The sequence below is a fragment of the Cyprinodon tularosa genome, unplaced genomic scaffold, assembly GCF_016077235.1.
Source record: "Cyprinodon tularosa strain WSP-4 unplaced genomic scaffold, ASM1607723v1 ctg141, whole genome shotgun sequence".
Classification (NCBI taxonomy): Eukaryota; Metazoa; Chordata; class Actinopteri; order Cyprinodontiformes; family Cyprinodontidae; genus Cyprinodon; species Cyprinodon tularosa.
Genome location: NW_024038232.1, coordinates 727,129 through 744,539, shown reverse-complemented (window position 1 = coordinate 744,539; position 17,411 = coordinate 727,129). Strand labels below are relative to the sequence as shown.

Here is a 17,411-nt window from a genome sequence, read left to right as displayed (position 1 = left end):
AGCTTCTCTGTCATCCATGTCATGGCCATGGACTTTACATATTTAAGTGTGTTTCACTTCTGAAGAAATAAGAGTCAAAACCAATGATCACTACCTCACACTACAGTGGCTGTTGTGGTTCCTTTGTTCATCTTGCATCTTCTCCTCTGGTGTATAAATGTGACTATCATTGCTTAGTAGAATAAAGATGGATGATCATTCACAATGAGTCAACTTAAAAAAAGACAACACCTCAAAAATCCTTTCATTTCAATAAAATTGTGCTTATAAATTGCAGGGTCTTCCAATATCATTCAGAGTCCTTTCATTATTGTCCAGGTTATTTTATTTAGTTTTTTTGTATGTGCAACAAAGTTAAAAAAGTAGAAGGGGTTGTGTACATACATATTTGCCAATCAAATGGCTTTCTAATAATATTGTGTCATGTTGGTTGTTCTGATTATTGTTGGCATTAAAAAAGTAAAGCTTAACAGCTTCTACAGCTAAATATTTCTTTAAACACCACTGGTTTATCATCTTACTATACTACACTATACTATGCTATATTTTAAATACTGACTAAATACTGACTGAGAAAAAATAATCAGCACATAACTAAATTCATCTTCAACATACAGGTTGTTGAGAGATAATACTATATATACTTTCAGACATCTCGTTCCAGTTTTAATGCCCTGCAGTCTATCAGATATAAAATAATGATAAAAAACAGGTTTTAGGATTAATTTTTTAGTGAAGAGCAGCAAAGTTTTAATGTGAAAAGGAGCTTTGTTTGACTGGTCAGTACTTTAGAAAGCCAAGCCCCGAGCAGTACATGGGTTAACACACAGCAGCTGGGAGGGGACCACTGCAGCTGTCCTTTCTTTCACACTGCTACAATTCTTCCATTCTGCTCTCCAGCCAGACTCACAAAGTACCTTGGTTGGCATGTGATGAGATGCAGTCAGTCTGGAAGGAGAGTGCCCTGGAGACTTACAAATAGTAAATAAAAACAAACAAGATATTCACATCAAGCTCACATCTGGGAGACTAGATGCTGCTTTGGTTTGGTATCACAAAAAAGCCTATCCAGTTATTAGAATAAGCTCTATCTAAATATTTTTTGGAGAAAATAATAAAAATATCTGCATGAGGAATCATTAGCTGATTCTAATCCCGTGCCACATGGAAATCACTAAGTTTGCCATTAATTTATTTTTTTCTGAAACCATGCTTTAAATAAATTTTTTAAATCAGTTGTTATGGTAACCTAAACATATATGTTGAAATTGCTCAAGCCAAGATCCATGTCCATCCATTTTTATAAGGCAAAGCTGCTGCTAAATTTTTAAAAAGAAAAAAAAACCTAAGGTCTTTTAAGTATTTAAAATTAACAACCGAGATTAAACAATAAACTAAAACAAATAAAGCTATCAAAGAGAGAAATACGTCTGTTAGCACTTGACGCATGTAAAAAAGGGGGTAAAAAAGTAGTAAAGGGAGCTTTTCCCACTGTACCCTGAATTTGTTACTTAGTGATCTGCATCTGAATTGACAGTCAAGTCATAACCAACAACAAAAGCTGTCATCAAAGAGAAACCACTGATATTAAATACACAGGCGGTGTTCCGTCAGAAAGTGAGTCTTGATATCTCTTGATTTAAAGAAAGTGTTAGGCTAGGAGCATCAAGTGGGTTAACTGAATTATCCACCCTCCAAATAGACAGCATTTTCCAGAAACTAAATCCAAACCCCCCCAGCTCCCTTTTTTATTCTCCCCTTCTCACTAAAGGAACATACATTTTTAGAGGATTTCCTTTTAATAAGATAATTCTTTGGACACAATAAATAAAACAAGGGTTTGGATGTAAACTTGCTCTGTGTGTAGATCTAGCTTTTGTAAAGACATCCAACACAGAACATCTGGCAGTTTTCTTTTTGTGGTACAGCTAAATGCTGAGTCAGACCTGCAGAGACATGTTCTAAGGTGATAGAGCCAACTTCCGCTTTATTGATCAACCCTATAGATTAGCTCAAGATTGTGTTGTAATCCCAAAACCCCTTTCCAGACACAAAAGCTCCTACTGCTTTTAAACAACATTTTTATATAGAAAAACATTTTCCTCACAAATCTGTATTTTAACTATAACTATAGACATAAAAAAAAAAAAAAAAACTATATGTAAGACATACAGCCTGGAATACAAAAAATGTACGAGGTTCGGTAAAATACACAAGTTAATCTGGATAAATTAGGATATTATTAAAAACATTTTTTTCTGTTATACTGTTTTCTCTACTTAATATTCCAGCAGTATGCTTGGATACAGCAAGCTGTTAAAAAAACTGCTTCTTCAGCAATTAAAGTGTGAATGACTGTCTACTGGACATCTGCTAAATCAACAGTTTTCTCTATTAATCTGTACGCCATTATGTGGCAATAATAATCCTGTATTAAAAATACGCTTTTATACTGCTTTTATGTAAGATTTGAATTTTCCGATAACCTTATTTTTTTAGGTTTCATCACCTGACTTCCACTTTTATAGTAATCAACAACATTCAGTGCGTAGTTATGTAACTCTTAGTGTAATTAATTTAGATAAAGTAATGAAAACTGTGACTTGTTCTTTAAATTGATTTATTGAAATCAAGTAACATTTCAATTACAGTATATTTTAATAATCTAAAAATACCCATTCAAATATATACAGAGATAAATATAGATTAAAATGAGGCACCTTTCAAAAGACTTGGACGTCTCTTAGATGGTTGTAAAACAGACTTCATCTTCAGACCGTCAGAGTTTGTTTTTGTCAATTTATTAGGTTTTATAGGATAAAGGAAAATAGAAAAATATTCAGACTTAGTAACAGCTTCCCTGTTTGGGACAATTTCTCCAAAAGTACTGTGGCAATTATTTTGAAAAAGACAGCTAGGTGTTCGTACCATAGCTAAAAAGTAACTTGCAGTTGTCATATGTTTTGCATTGTAAAGCGTGCCTAAAATCCTGTGGCTCATTGGCTGTGGCTATATTTCTTGTCTGCTGTCAGGTAGTTTAAACCTTAACACCTACTTTCAACAACTTTAAAAATACTAGTTTAAAATTCAAACTATGGTAGCTTGCTTATCAGAACACTTGGGATTCATCACATTTTTACTGCAGCTTTGATTTACAAAAATTAACAGAAAATTCCTAGAATGTCCAGGATGTTTAAGTGCTAAAGTAAATATGCAAAATGTAATCAACCATTGTACATTTATTTCTTTCATTTGATTGGATTGGATGTACTTTGCTGATCCCCAATAGGATAGTAATGCAGCAAGGCAAGGAGCATAAGGTATAAATAACAATAAGGGCTGGAACATATTCTTATTTATAGAAAGTATTAGAAATATAAATGCAGCGCTACTTGAGATTATTGATAAATGACAAGTAGCACAAAAAGTGCAGCAAATCTAAAGTTTGCACTGTGCAAGAAACACGAGTTAAATGAATAGTACACCCAAAACATGATTAGCCTTCAGTCTCTACTCACCCCCATGCTGAACAAAACTCTGGAGTACTTTTTTGATATCTCAAATGCATCTGGAGATCTGGGAGGCTTCTTGCTGTCTGCTGACATTCAAATAATGGAGGTCTATGGTGACCGAGACAGAAAGGTCCATAAAAGTCCACAAAAACGTGTCAATATTCCTCCATACTGCTCGTCCAATGTATTCCAAGTGTCCTGAGTGGGTAGCATCCAGAATTTACTCGAAACGAAGTCATTTAGAACGTTTTAGAGCCTAAACAGTAGTGTATAGGATTTCCTAATAGCGCCCCCATGCGCGCTCACGATTCTACGGAAGCCGGCAGACCAAACCGGAAGAAAGTGCGCATTCAGCGTCTGCTCTGCCGATAATGCAAGCGTAGAAGAAGAAATGTGCTGTTTACCTGTGCAAAGAAAGAAACAACGAAAGAAAAATGTCTGAGGACTTCAGTGTTGAGGAAGAGCATGAGTTCTTTGCCGAGCTGAATGCGCTGGTTTGGTCTGCCGGCTTCCGTAGAATCGTGAGCGCGCATGGGGGCGCTATTAGGAAATCCTATACACTACTGTTTAGGCTCTAAAACGTTCTAAATGACTTCGTTTCGAGTAAATTCTGGATACTACCCACTCAGGACACTTGGAATACATTGGACGAGCAGTATGGAGGAATATTGACACGTTTTTGTGGACTTTTATGGACCTTTCTTTCTCGGGCGCCATAGACCTCCATTATATGAATGTCAGCAGACAGCAAGAAGCCTCCCAGATCTCCAGATGCATTTGAGATATCAAAAAAGTACTCCAGAGTTTTGTTCAGCATGGGGGTGAGTAGAAAATGAAGGCTAATCATGTTTTGGGTGTACTATTCCTTTAAGACCACAGATAGAGGTTATTTCATGTTACATTTTTTAATGTCTTGATGAATTCACATTTATTTATTTCGCTATAATCATTTATTTAATGGTGTCCCCATCTAATCCTCCATAATCAAAAGGAGAGGGATTTATTAATTTTAACATAATATCATATTTGTATTTACAATAAAAACCAAAATGGTTAATGGTCATTTACCAATTTACCTTTTCTGTTAAAATACTTTTCACAGAACATGCAATAGAGTTCTATGATTTCTAGAATAGTTTTTAAATACATATTGTGAGAGTCTTTTGCACAAATCTGTTCTGGTATGCTTGAATTGCACACCTGCTATCTTCAAACGTATTTTATCTTGTTTGCAATTACATTATAGGATACTCAGCGACAAAACCTGACTTGGCCAAATAATTAAAAACAAGACCCAAAAAAACAGAGCAACAATGGCAGCATAATTGCAAGCTTGGAGAATGAAATGGAAAAAAAACGAAAAAAGGAATGCAATCTTATACCAACAAGCTCAAATTTTGGAGACACACATGATTCATTTCATTTATACATCCTTCTGTTATGTTATACTTAATTGTGAAGCCAATTATTGAACAAAATTAAACTATCCAAACCAGAATCTTTTATACTTTTGCTTTAAATGTTTGATTATTTAGTCTAACCACAGTGGCATTTAGTTGCATTTTTGATAAAAAGTTAATATTTTGTTGTTATTATAAAAACTCTGCCATATAGTTATAACTGTACTTTCTATAAAGCTCTTTTCTTGTTTTATTGTAAAGTTTTCTCTACTATAGACCTTGGTGAGGGACACATCTGTGTTTTAACGGCTCAGTGGTGCCTTAGGTTTCTGCCATTGACAGTCTATTAAAGTTTGGGACTCCTATAAGTTCGAAGTGAATTACTCTAAAACTGAATCAATTCCTTATTACACAGTTGATGTGTAAAAATGACACAATCTTCTCTTCCTTGAAGCTTCCATTAACATGACTCATTAATTCACTGCAGCTTTGCAGACAATTAAAATGGAACAAGTAAGGCTGATATTCAGTGTTACCCTCCTTCCTGGTATGCAGGATTTGACCATGTGTAAAATTTTCATGAGCTTGTTTCTTTTTATGAGCCTGCTTGTTATGAATAATAGCAGTGTCCAATTCACTTGAAGTTATGAAATCTGTATCCAGCTTTACGTGATGGTCATATTAAAACTATCATTACAGGAAATTTAACAAACATGCTGGCCTTGACTTGCTCAGCAGTTCACACTTTATAAATGAAAATGAGTTGCTGCTTTAAATCATGTGTCATCACATAGCTAGGATTAAATAGTTTTCAACCCTTTAACTATTAACAAAGTAGAAAATACCCCAAAACACAGCCTGGTCTAACCACGGCTCATTGCATGCTTTGTTTCTAATGACTTAAAGCAGATGTCACTCGTTCTGTATGCTGGCTATTTAGTAAAGTCTGTTTGCTTAATCTGTTTGTCTGGTGTTTCTCTCCTGCAGATGTACATCCAAACAACCACACTAACCATCTCTGTGAGCCTGAGTGCTTCTGTGTCCCTCGGGTTGCTCTACATGCCCAAGGTCTATGTGATTCTTTTACACCCAGAGCAGAATGTGCCAAAGCGCACTCGCAGCCTGAAGGCCGTGGTTACAGCTGCCACCATGTCCAACAAGTTCAACCCGAAGGCTGGACTCAGACCCAATGGAGAGGCTAAGACTGAACTGTGTGAAAGCCTGGAGACACAATGTAAGAACACAAATGCTAATTAGATAGACTTTCATGGAATTCATGCATGTTATTTTTCCAGAACTCTTCTATCTTTCTGTATGCAAATCCAAATAATTTATGCTGGTATACATCGGCGCAAAACTAATTCTTTAAAAAACCTGTTTAGTATTTTTTTAGACCTCAATGGATATAGTAAATGTGTCACTCTTACCGCTTTAATGCAAAGGCCAAGGGGGTACTGTGTTCAGACATATCTTTTGAGATTTAAGGTGCTTTTTACTATTGGTATACAGTAGATATCTCATATTCATCATTGTTGTTCCATTAACTCACGAACATCCCAGCCTATGACATTTAAAGGAGAAATAAGCACATTATTACCACTAAGTGCACTGTTGAGCACTGCTTATAGACCAGAAAAAAAAAATCAGTTTTAAAGCAAAATTCTGTTGAGCTAAACAACATGACAAAAGAGGTAATTTGCTTATACTAACTATTAACTAGAAAAACACTCGGAGAGAGCAGACCCCAGCCAAGTAGCTAACATTCCATAGACATATTGTGACTTCCACCATAAGTTAATATTTTTATATAATAATTAAGAAAATAGCTGGATCCAGATGGCGGTCTGGATCATCACCAAAATTGAATTTTTTCACAACCTTTTTAGTTAGTTTGAAAAAAACATACGCAAAGACGACTAAGAATATAACTTCCTTGGTGGAGGTAATAAGATAAATCGCTTCTGTGAAATTTAGTATGAATACACATTATGTTGCTTGTAAAACAACCAATTACTCTTTTTATTACATATTTCTATATTTATTTTCATATAAAATGTGAGATCTGTTTCTTTTCTCTCATTGTTTTGAGAAACAACGAAAGAGATAACACAAATGCCTGTTGGTGTAAAGGCAGCGTAACTACACTAAATACATGAAGCAGAGGCAACTAATATATCACGCTCCTTACTATAATAAAGAAATAAAAACTACAAGAACCAGTTATCCAATTTAACTTTAAATTATTTGTTAATCAGATAATTCCCTGAATGTACATAAGAAACATGGCGGGCAGCTCACAAACCCAGTTACACAATACTAACTGTATTAGGCTAGCTTGGTAGTGGCTACTATCCTTACATTAACAGTAATGCTGGGTCCATTGCTAGTCAAAACTCCAACAATTTAACCCACATGCCACAATTTGGGCATCACATTGAGTTGGATCAACATATTCTAACTGTTGCACCAACATGCTTTTACTCGTTAGCCCAAGAGGAGGAAATCTGTCTCTGAGTCAGGGCACAGATGCCTCTGCTCTAAAAGTGCTCCCCAGCTTGGAAATACGAGGCCAATGTTAATCATGTTTTGTGCCTTACCGTATCAACAAAATTCTTTGTCAAAGATTGTTGTTTTATTTCTATTGCAATAAAAAGTACTGATTGTCTTTAAAGAGGTCGTAGAACGAAAATGGCATATTTGCTGTTCTATGAGCCCTAATGCAAACCTGGTTAAGAGCCCCAGAATGAAACGACAGGTTTTCTTCCTTTTATGGTATTCTCATGAATATTTAGATGAGCTGTGCGCTGATTGGTTGGTTTACAACGAGCGAAGCTGTGGAGCAAACAAATCATAGCAACAAGCACTCACTCACTAAAACATCAAAATCTTGATATAGTAGGGTAACCAGATGTCCTCCTTGTGCCGGACATGTCCTACTTTTCATACCTAAAAACATGTCCGGGGGGAATTTCAAAATCGTCCGGGATTTTGGTCGACTACAGTGCAACCCTGTAAAATTCCTCTTATATTGTTGTTTTTTAGTTGAGGATTCAACCTATTTCACAGGATGCACAGCTTTGAGTGGTAACTAAAGCTGTGCATCCTAATATTGACTAATTATTACTATAAGACAGTTAAATCAATTTCAGTTAAATTTTTGTATTATTAGAGTTCAATGTGTATAAAGTAGATTAACATATATTCAGATTTTAATTCTATAACAAAGGTGTAATCATTAATTTCCATCTGGGATTATTAAAGTATGTCTGATTCTGATCAAATATATTTACTGTCTGCATAGATATGTAATTATGCTTTTCCGTTATATAAATGAAGAAGATCAGTTACTAATCTTAAAATAACCATAGGCACTAGTGCATGAAAACAGCATGTGTTGTGTGACAGCTTTATCAACACTGCACAAAATCTGGATGTCTCTGCTTGCAATTTTTTGTAGACCAAATGGCAGAAACTCAGAGTAGATACTAATTAATCTTATTTTTTGGAGGAACTAGTGAAATTTGTTTTGAGAAGCAGAATTACCTAGGGTGCATGGACAGGGGGAAGAGATTTAGGAAAGATCTCTAGGTTCAGGACTCAAACGGAGGACAGCTGTGTTAGGAGTGAAGCTTCTGTATGTGAATCCACTGCACCCCCTTCAACACACTTCAACACTGTTCTTCCATAAAACACATGAAGAAAAGCAATAAGGCACCTTTACTTGTGTTTTTGAGAGGGGGCACAACCTCTATTGCTTAAGGCTGTGTATCTTATGTGAGAAGTGAATTGATTATTGTCCCTTGGCCCTCTTAGACAAAATAAAGATAACATTTGGATTGGTTTCCGAAGGACTAAGGGCTGCTCTGGCTTTACAGCCTTTTTGTCTTCAGCTGAAGCTGCTGCTGGCTTCTCTCGTCCAGTATCATCTTCTTTCTAAATCAGACAAGGTTTATCTTGTATAGGCCTTGCTCTTTGACTGGAGGGAATGACCTTTTGAAGTCTCCACTGCTTGCAGTACAGATACTGTCACCAGGAAATAGGGTATTTCAGTACAGTAAAAAAAAAATAATGATAATTTGACATTTTTATTATGAGACAAATTAAAAAAGAGATAAATTGCCCTGTGGTAGAATGGCAACCTGTCCAGGGTGTACCCCCCCTCTCGCTCGTAGACAGCTGGAGATAGGCACCAGCACCGCTCATTACCCCGCCTGGGATAAGCATGGCAGAAAATGGATGGATGATGACTAAAAGTTTTAAAAAATCATCACATTCCGTCAATGCACATTAAAGTCTATTTATTTTTTCAAAGGTCTAGCTTCTATTGCCTGCTGTTGTTAAGATTCTATATTATATTTTTTTTGTCATCTAAAGACAATTCGAGATATACACTATATTGCCAAAAGTATTTGCTCACCCATCCAAATTATTGGAATCAGGTGTTCCAATCACTTCCATGGCCACAGGTGTATAAATTCAAGCACCTAGGCATGCAGACTGTTTTTACAAACATTTGTGAAAGAATGGGTCGCTCTCAGGAGCTCAGTGAATTCCAGCGTGGAACTGTGATAGGATGCCACCTGTGCAACAAATCCAGTCGTGAAATTTCCTCGCTCCTAAATATTCCACAGTCAACTGTCAGCTGTATTATAAGAAAATGGAAGTGTTTGGGAACGACAGCAACTCAGCCACGAAGTGGTAGGCCACGTAAACTGACGGAGCGGGGTCAGCGGATGCTGACGCGCATAGTGCGAAGAGGTCGCCAACTTTCTGCAGAGTCAATCACTACAGACCTCCAAACTTCATGTGGCCTTCAGATTAGCTCAAGAACAGTGCGCAGAGAGCTTCATGGAATGGGTTTCCATGGTCGAGCAGCTGCATCCAAGCCATACATCACCAAGTGCAATGCAAAGCGTCGGATGCGGTGGTGTAAAGCACGCCGCCACTGGACTCTAGAGCAGTGGAGACGCGTTCTCTGGAGTGACGAATCGCGCTTCTCCATCTGGCAATCTGATGGACGGGTCTGGGTTTGGCGGTTGCCAGGAGAACGGTACTTGTCTGACTGCATTGTGCCAAGTGTAAAGTTTGGTGGAGGGGGGATTATGGTGTGAGGTTGTTTTTCAGGAGCTGGGCTTGGCCCCTTAGTTCCAGTGAAAGGAACTCTGAATGCTTCAGCATACCAAGACATTTTGGACAATTCCATGCTCCCAACTTTGTGGGAACAGTTTGGAGCTGGCCCCTTCCTCTTCCAACATGACTGTGCACCAGTGCACAAAGCAAGGTCCATAAAGACATGGATGACAGAGTCTGGTGTGGATGAACTTGACTGGCCTGCACAGAGTCCTGACCTCAACCCGATAGAACACCTTTGGGATGAATTAGAGCGGAGACTGAGAGCCAGGCCTTCTCGTCCAACATCAGTGTGCGACCTCACAAATGCGCTTCTGGAAGAATGGTCAAAAATTCCCATAAACACACTCCTAAACCTTGTGGACAGCCTTCCCAGAAGAGTTGAAGCTGTTCTAGCTGCAAAGGGTGGACCGACGTCATATTGAACCCTATGGATTAGGAACGGGATGTCACTTAAGCTCATATGTGAGTCAAGGCAGGTGAGCAAATACTTTTGGCAATATAGTGTATTTATATATGATTAAATATTGCTTTTTACCCTACAGCTTAAGTTGAGTTCACAAATGAAACATTTTTGTGTTGATTTTGGAGTTCCCATTTACAATTGCAATCAGCAGTTTGAAGGATGTTTTGGGATTATTACATGCTTATAACTCATCATGGGGAGCGAAATAGGACAACTCCTTTTTGAGATGTATGTGGAGCTGCCAAACTAATGTTAAGGATTACTTACTTTATTGCAATAGTGAAATGACAAAAAATGGAATGCTGGAATAAAATTTGAGAAAGGTTAAAAGCCTAAAAAACGTTCCTTTTGTATAATATAGCCCCTTTAGCATTCTTAAGTTGCATTCACACAGAACGAGAAACCCGTGAAAATTTTCAGTTTTGCCTGCATTTTCTCACAATGTAATTCGACTGACTAGCAAAAGCATTTTTTACGGCGGCCAAATTCTCCCAGCGAGTAAAAGCATTTGCAGTGCTTTTTTTTTTTTTTTTTTTACAAAGCTGTAGTCAATCCTTGGTTCTCGAAAAATAAAAGTTAGCAGAAGTTCAGATTTTCACACTGTTGCAAATTGCTTCATTCGTGGCTGCAGCGATCAAATATTGCTGAATTCAACAGAATCCTGTCTTTTGCCTAGCTAAATCTGCCACCTTTGCCTATATAAGTTTTGCTTCGATCCAGTGCTGCCGTTCCACACGGAAATCCTTCGCTCCAGCTGCGAAGTTCACGTTCGACGTGAACAAACCTTTATGAGTCCCTTTATCATTGAAAGCCCCAGCTTTTAAAGCTCCAGGATTTGTTTTACCTGGGTATTCAGAATCCCAGGTAATTTGTCAGGTTGCTGTAACCATTTATCTGAAAGCCTTAGCACATTTAGCCTGAGATAAACTAACTACACTTTCAATTAGGTGATAATAATACACACCTGATTTTCCCTTACTTTTTCCTCAGTTCCATTAATAAATCTTATATGATCAAATTCATATTAAGACATTAAGCACACACACACATGAATTTGTGTATGAATTCAGTTAATGGAAGGATACATTTTAGTGCAATGGGCACAAGGGAAAAATAAATGTTAAATATTATAATCGCATCCCACGTTTTAATCCCTGGGTTAAGAATGGAAGCTTTGCACTGTGACTCATTTTATATTGCAAAAAAAAAGAAAAAGAGGACAGTCACTCATTGTTCTCCGACTGGAGTCAGTCTGCAGGTTTGCTCCAGACAGGTTGCCTGTCAGTGCTTTGGAGGGACTCGCAGCAGACCTCAATGCTCACTAACGACAGTATACTCAGTGATCAGTGGTTTCATGCTGTTGCAAAAGTCTCTAACAGCACTGTAAAGTCTTTCTCTGACTGCGGGTACGGTGCTCTGCTTGGTCTGCCTCTCTGTGCTTTGGAGGAAGAAGGAGCTAATTTACTCACTGCTCACTGAAGATAGGCAAAGGGTACTTTTTTATGTTGTAGCCAGAGCCGCCACCAACACAGAAAATAAACCCTAGAATTGCAATTTTTAAGAAAAGTTGCCAAAGGGCCCTGAAAAGTCTTTAAATATAGCAACAGTCACTAAATAACAATACTGCATCGTCCCTTCAAAAAGCCTGGGTAATTTTAAAAAGTCAATCCAAATTGCGCAAATCAGTAAGGATATTAAAGTCCAGGTGGAATTTTGCCAGTAGTCGCCATGATTAGTGCTGTCTGAATAGTGCTGGCAGTAAGAAGGGATGCAGGAGGATGCTTGGAAAATTCAATAGGCAGAGATGTCAGAGGCAGAGTTTTCCAACATAATTTGTGACAGTAGATACAGTATACTCTTGGCAAAGCCTACCTTACAGATTTTAATAAAAATACAACATTTCCTTACATTTAGTGTGAGTGACGCATGTAAATGTGTGCGCCTTCATGTTTTAGGCTCAATTCGAAAACCTCAAATAGGTTAAGACACTGATGCCAGAAGTGCATCCAAGGTTGCCATTCAAACACTACTGGCAGTAACAAGAAGCTAGGATGATTAAGTCATATGCTTCCTAGTGCTAGTGTAGTTAGCATACAGACCTCTGACATCCCTTGTCTCTGCTGGGAATTATACATTTGCCCACATCCTTTGCATAAATTAACATATAGGCTACCTCACAGAGGTGAACAAAATCACAGTATTTTGTGACATGTACTGTGTTTGACACATGCAGATCTCCTTACCTGCATATGTTTTTGGTCTTATAAAAGAATTTTGTCTGTTTGTTTCATTTTTGTATCATCTGTTTTTTGTAGATGTTTTCCTGAAGGCTTTAGTTCCAATTTGACCAGTGCCATTCATGTGTCTTAACCCACATATTGGCATCCGATAATGCTTTCAAGATTCTTGCACCCTGAATCGAGTTCTTACTGTTGACCCTGTGAAAGGTGGAGGGATAGGATGCAGCAACAAGAGTTGGGAAATATAATTTGAAGTAATCTGATGGAACCTTGGTTTGTGTAATGGGGAGCTTCAGCTGTTTTGTTGCATAATGAACTCCAGAAGAAAAAAGCTTTCTGGATTTAGCACAGAGGTCTGAAATAATGTAAGAGTGCTCACATATATGTACACAGGTCTTTGGGTTTAGGTGATTACAAATTCTCAGTGAAAGTATAGATATACTGTATTAAGAGCTGACATTGAATGTTTCAGCCATATTTTCTTTTTTTTATTTAATTATATTCAATTAAGTTTCTTAATATAGCACCGGCTCATCTCACGGCACTTTACAGAGACAATTCAATCAGATCATAATGTCAGATTGGTAAAAGGTTTCTAAGTAAAGCTAGCTGACTGCCATTGAGTTATTGACTTACTAGAAATGCTTCTCCTGTATGAGCTTGTAATGATAATATTTCCTTGCATGTTGTGATGAATCTACAGCAATCACTCCACGACATGCATGCATGCATCCACAATGGAGAAACAAAACAAATTTTAACAGGTAAAAAACTTCCATCATACAGTAACCAGAGTCAGTGTGGCCTACTGCTAAGGCCAAGTTTGGGTTCAAGGAGACAGACACAAATATACAAAAGGAACATAGCTGTAGAAGCACTGAAGAAGCCAAGCAGATGTGCTCTGAGCCCGCCATCATGCCAAAGTGGGAAAGAGAGCCCACCGCTATGGCCAGGAGAGAAAAAGAACCAAACTAACAAAACAAAACAAAAAAAAAACAAGCTCACCTCTACAACCTATAATTGAAGGTATTGATGGTACCATCCAAGCTAATATTTCTCATCAGGATGGTGTCATAGACAAACAGGAGCAGATTGGATGAAGCTACTATGATGAGGAAAAGAACAGAGAACATAAAGTAAGGGGTTGAGCTAATGTAAATTGCACAATAGTAGAAAAAAGAAGATTGAGGCAGAATGGCGAAAACTGGTCTCTTTGACCTTCAGCAGTCGAAAGGCTGAGATATTCTTGCACATCGGGTTGCCACGCTGGTCTGTGCACAAGCCCATGGAAGCACTGTAAACATTAATAGTTGATGTGGATATATGTGCAGTATTAACCACAGATGGACAGCATTAACCACAGACGGACAGTGATCAACATATCAAGCTGACATCCCTCTTCCAAAATAGGAGAGTGAATTGTTGTTTATTCAAGAATTTTAGATTATCGAATAATAGTAGATGTGTTAATAGCAGCTACTTATAACCGGTATTTAGTTCCACAGGAGAAGAACCTGATAAGATCTGCCTCCCATTCTATTTTTGGAAATTCTAGGAAAACTGGTAAACTTGTAGAATGAGAGTGAAGTGCTCTGTTAGAAACTAAATGAATGATCAGAATCCTGATATAAGACTGAGCTTGGTTATTTAGGACATTATACACTCACCGGCCACTTTATTAGGTACCCCATGCTAGTAACGGGTTGGACTCCCTTTTGCCTTCAGAACTGCCTCAATTCTTCGTGGCATAGATTCAACAAGATGCTGGAAGCATTCCTCAGGGAGTTTGGTCCATATTGACATGATGGCATCACACAGTTGCCGCAGATTTGTCGGCTGCACATCCATGATGCGAATCTCCCGTTCCACCACATCCCAAAGATGCTCTATTGGATTGAGATCTGGTGACTGTGGAGGCCATTTGAGTACAGTGAACTCATTGTCATGTTCAAGAAACCAGTCTGAGATGATTCCAGCTTTATGACATGGCACATTATCCTGCTGAAAGTAGCCATCAGAAGTTGGGTACATTGTGGTCATAAAGGGATGGACATGGTCAGCAACAATACTCAGGTAGGCTGTGGCGTTGCAACGATGCTCAATTGGTACCAAGGGGCCCAAAGAGTGCCAAGAAAATATTCCCCACACCATGACATCACCACCACCAGCCTGAACCGTTGATACAAGGCAGGATGGATCCATGCTTTCATGTTGTAGACACCAAATTCTGACCCTACCATCCGAATGTCGCAGCAGAAATCGAGACTCATCAGACCAGGCAACGTTTTTCCAATCTTCTATTGTCCAATTTCCATGAGCTTGTGCAAATTGTAGCCTCAGTTTCCTGTTCTTAGCTGAAAGGAGTGGCACCTGGTGTGGTCTTCTGCTGCTGTAGCCCATCTGCCTCAAAGTTCGACGTACTGTGCGTTCAGAGATGCTCTTCTGCCCACCTTGGTTGTAACGGGTGGTTATTTGAGTCACTGTTGCCCTTCTATCAGCTCGAACCAGTCTGGCCATTCTCCTCTGACCTCTGGCATCAACAAGGCATTTCCGCCCACAGAACTGCCGCTCACTGGATGTTTTTTCTCTTTCGGACCATTCTCTGTAAACCTTAGAGATGGTTGTGCGTGAAAATCCCAGTAGATCAGCAGTTTCTGAAATACTCAGACCAGCCCTTCTGGCACCAACAATCATGCCACGTTCAAAGTCACTTAAATCACCTTTCTTCCCCATACTGATGCTCGCTTTGAACTGCAGGAGATTGTCTTGACCATGTCTACATGCCTAGATGCACTGAGTTGCCGCCATGTGATTGGCTGCTTAGAAATTAAGTGTTAACGAGCAGTTGGACAGGTGTACCTAATAAAGTGGCCGGTGAGTGTATGTGAGAAAGAGGATTTTAAATTGTATTCTGTATGAATGCCAATGAAGAGAAACTAAGAGGAATATTGTGATCTCTTCATCAGGAGTTTGGCAAGACAACCATGTAGTCTAGGTAATGGGTTAGTTTATAGATAAATACTGTAAAGCTGAGTATATTAGCACAGCGGTGGTAATTAATCATATGCTGCAAAATAATTCTACCAGTTTGGAACATAAATATACAGAAGATAATTCACCCTTGCACTGATCCCTGTGGTACTCCACAGGTAACCCTGGTGCATAAACAAGATTTATCGTTAAGCTAAAAAAAATGAAATATGTCAAACAAGATTCAAACCAGCATATCACTAAACTGTATCAAATGCAGAACTAAGATCTAACAAGACGAAAAGATACAAGTCTATTATCTGAGCCCATGAGAATATAATTGGTGACTTTCATCACTGCTTTTTCAGTGTTATGATGAGCTCTAAAACTTCAAAAAAAAAGAAAAAAAAAGAAAAGAAAACGTAGACACACTTGTAAAATGTACATTCAAATTTGCCTGGTGGTCTTACTTTTTTTATTATATTATATTTAAATCAGTCTAAAAACAGAATTTGAAGAGGGTCCTGTTTTTAATACACATAAAAAACAAAAACAAAAATAAGTTCCATTTGCAATCCTGTTGATACTAAACAGAGAAGCTTCAAATTGAGCTTTTTTGGCTTGAAATATTAAAAGAAATGAAATTTCTTTTAATAAATAATTATGTATTTCTCTGCAAAAACTCAGAAGATAAAAAAGAAGCATCAATCATTTAATGAAAAATATATTTCAAAGATAGTGTGGCACAAAAATGGATCTGGCTGTGGAAACCAAATGGACAAGAAGTGACCATTAGCTCTGGTGGATCTGCTGTCCTGTAAATTTCTAAGCATTTGAAAAGTTTAAAACTGCCATGCCCTCCTGAAAAAATGTAAACTTTATTTTAAACTTTTAAATGCATTTAGGTATTGGTGACAACCCAAGAAATCTTACAAAAAGAGTAGAAAAAATAACATTAACAATTAAGGGAATAAAATGTCTCTCTCATTCTGCTTGTCTCTGGCAGGAAAAATAAAAACTTGATCAGTCTTGCCTCTCTGCATAGATCTTTTTACATTTTCCAGCCCAAATTTGGCCTGAAAAGGTAATCGAGTCTTTTTATTTTTTGTTTACTTTAAAGGTTTTTTTCTCTTTGTCTATTATTTCAGCACCATCGGTGGAAGGGTTTTCTAGCAGACACAAAAAAGAGCTGACACAGTGTTTGTTTAGTTTTTTCAGAAAAGTATAAATCTATAAAGAAGAGAAAGTACAACAATGCAACACAGAAACAAAAGCACAATGCTGTAAGACCACTCCATACAACAGAATGTGTACATGTAAACAGACAGAACAGCATTAATTTTGAGCGAGATTCGAGGTCTGCTAGGGTTTAATCAGGCCTTTTGTTACAATAAGTGGTGCGAATCGCAAAAGAAACAGAATTGATAGCTAGATGCAATTTATCCCGATGGGATTTCTGTTTTCAGGGGCCGTACAGTGCATGGCTATTTCAATAAGAACCATTTGTCATTGTCAACGCTGCTGTGGATGAAATTGAAAAATTCCTGTCTAGGGCAGCTCCCACAAAAGCTGAGATCTGGTTGCAATATGTCAGGATTTATCTGCTCCACCTCAATGAATCAGCTAACACGCTCTGGGGACACAACTGGATAGCTGAATTTTGACAGCTGCAGAAAAAGAAGGTGATGCTGTT

The 17,411-nt window shown here is 37.9% G+C and overlaps 1 protein-coding gene across 2 annotated transcripts in view; it reads left to right on the top strand.

Annotated features, from left to right (window-relative positions):
- LOC119779004 (metabotropic glutamate receptor 4-like) overlaps positions 1 to 17,411 on the top strand; it is a 283,302-nt gene that overhangs the window by 262,680 nt on the left and 3,211 nt on the right. Inside the window, exons 10-11 of one of the 2 annotated variants that reach the window (XR_005280165.1) lie at positions 5,900 to 6,146; positions 16,725 to 16,802. Coding sequence is in view for 1 of the 2 variants with exons in the window: in XM_038278501.1 (XP_038134429.1) it covers positions 5,900 to 6,146 (247 nt within the window). In the remaining variant the exon portion in view is untranslated. The remainder of the gene's footprint in view (positions 1 to 5,899; positions 6,147 to 16,724; positions 16,803 to 17,411) is intronic. The other variant, XM_038278501.1, reaches the window with a different exon arrangement.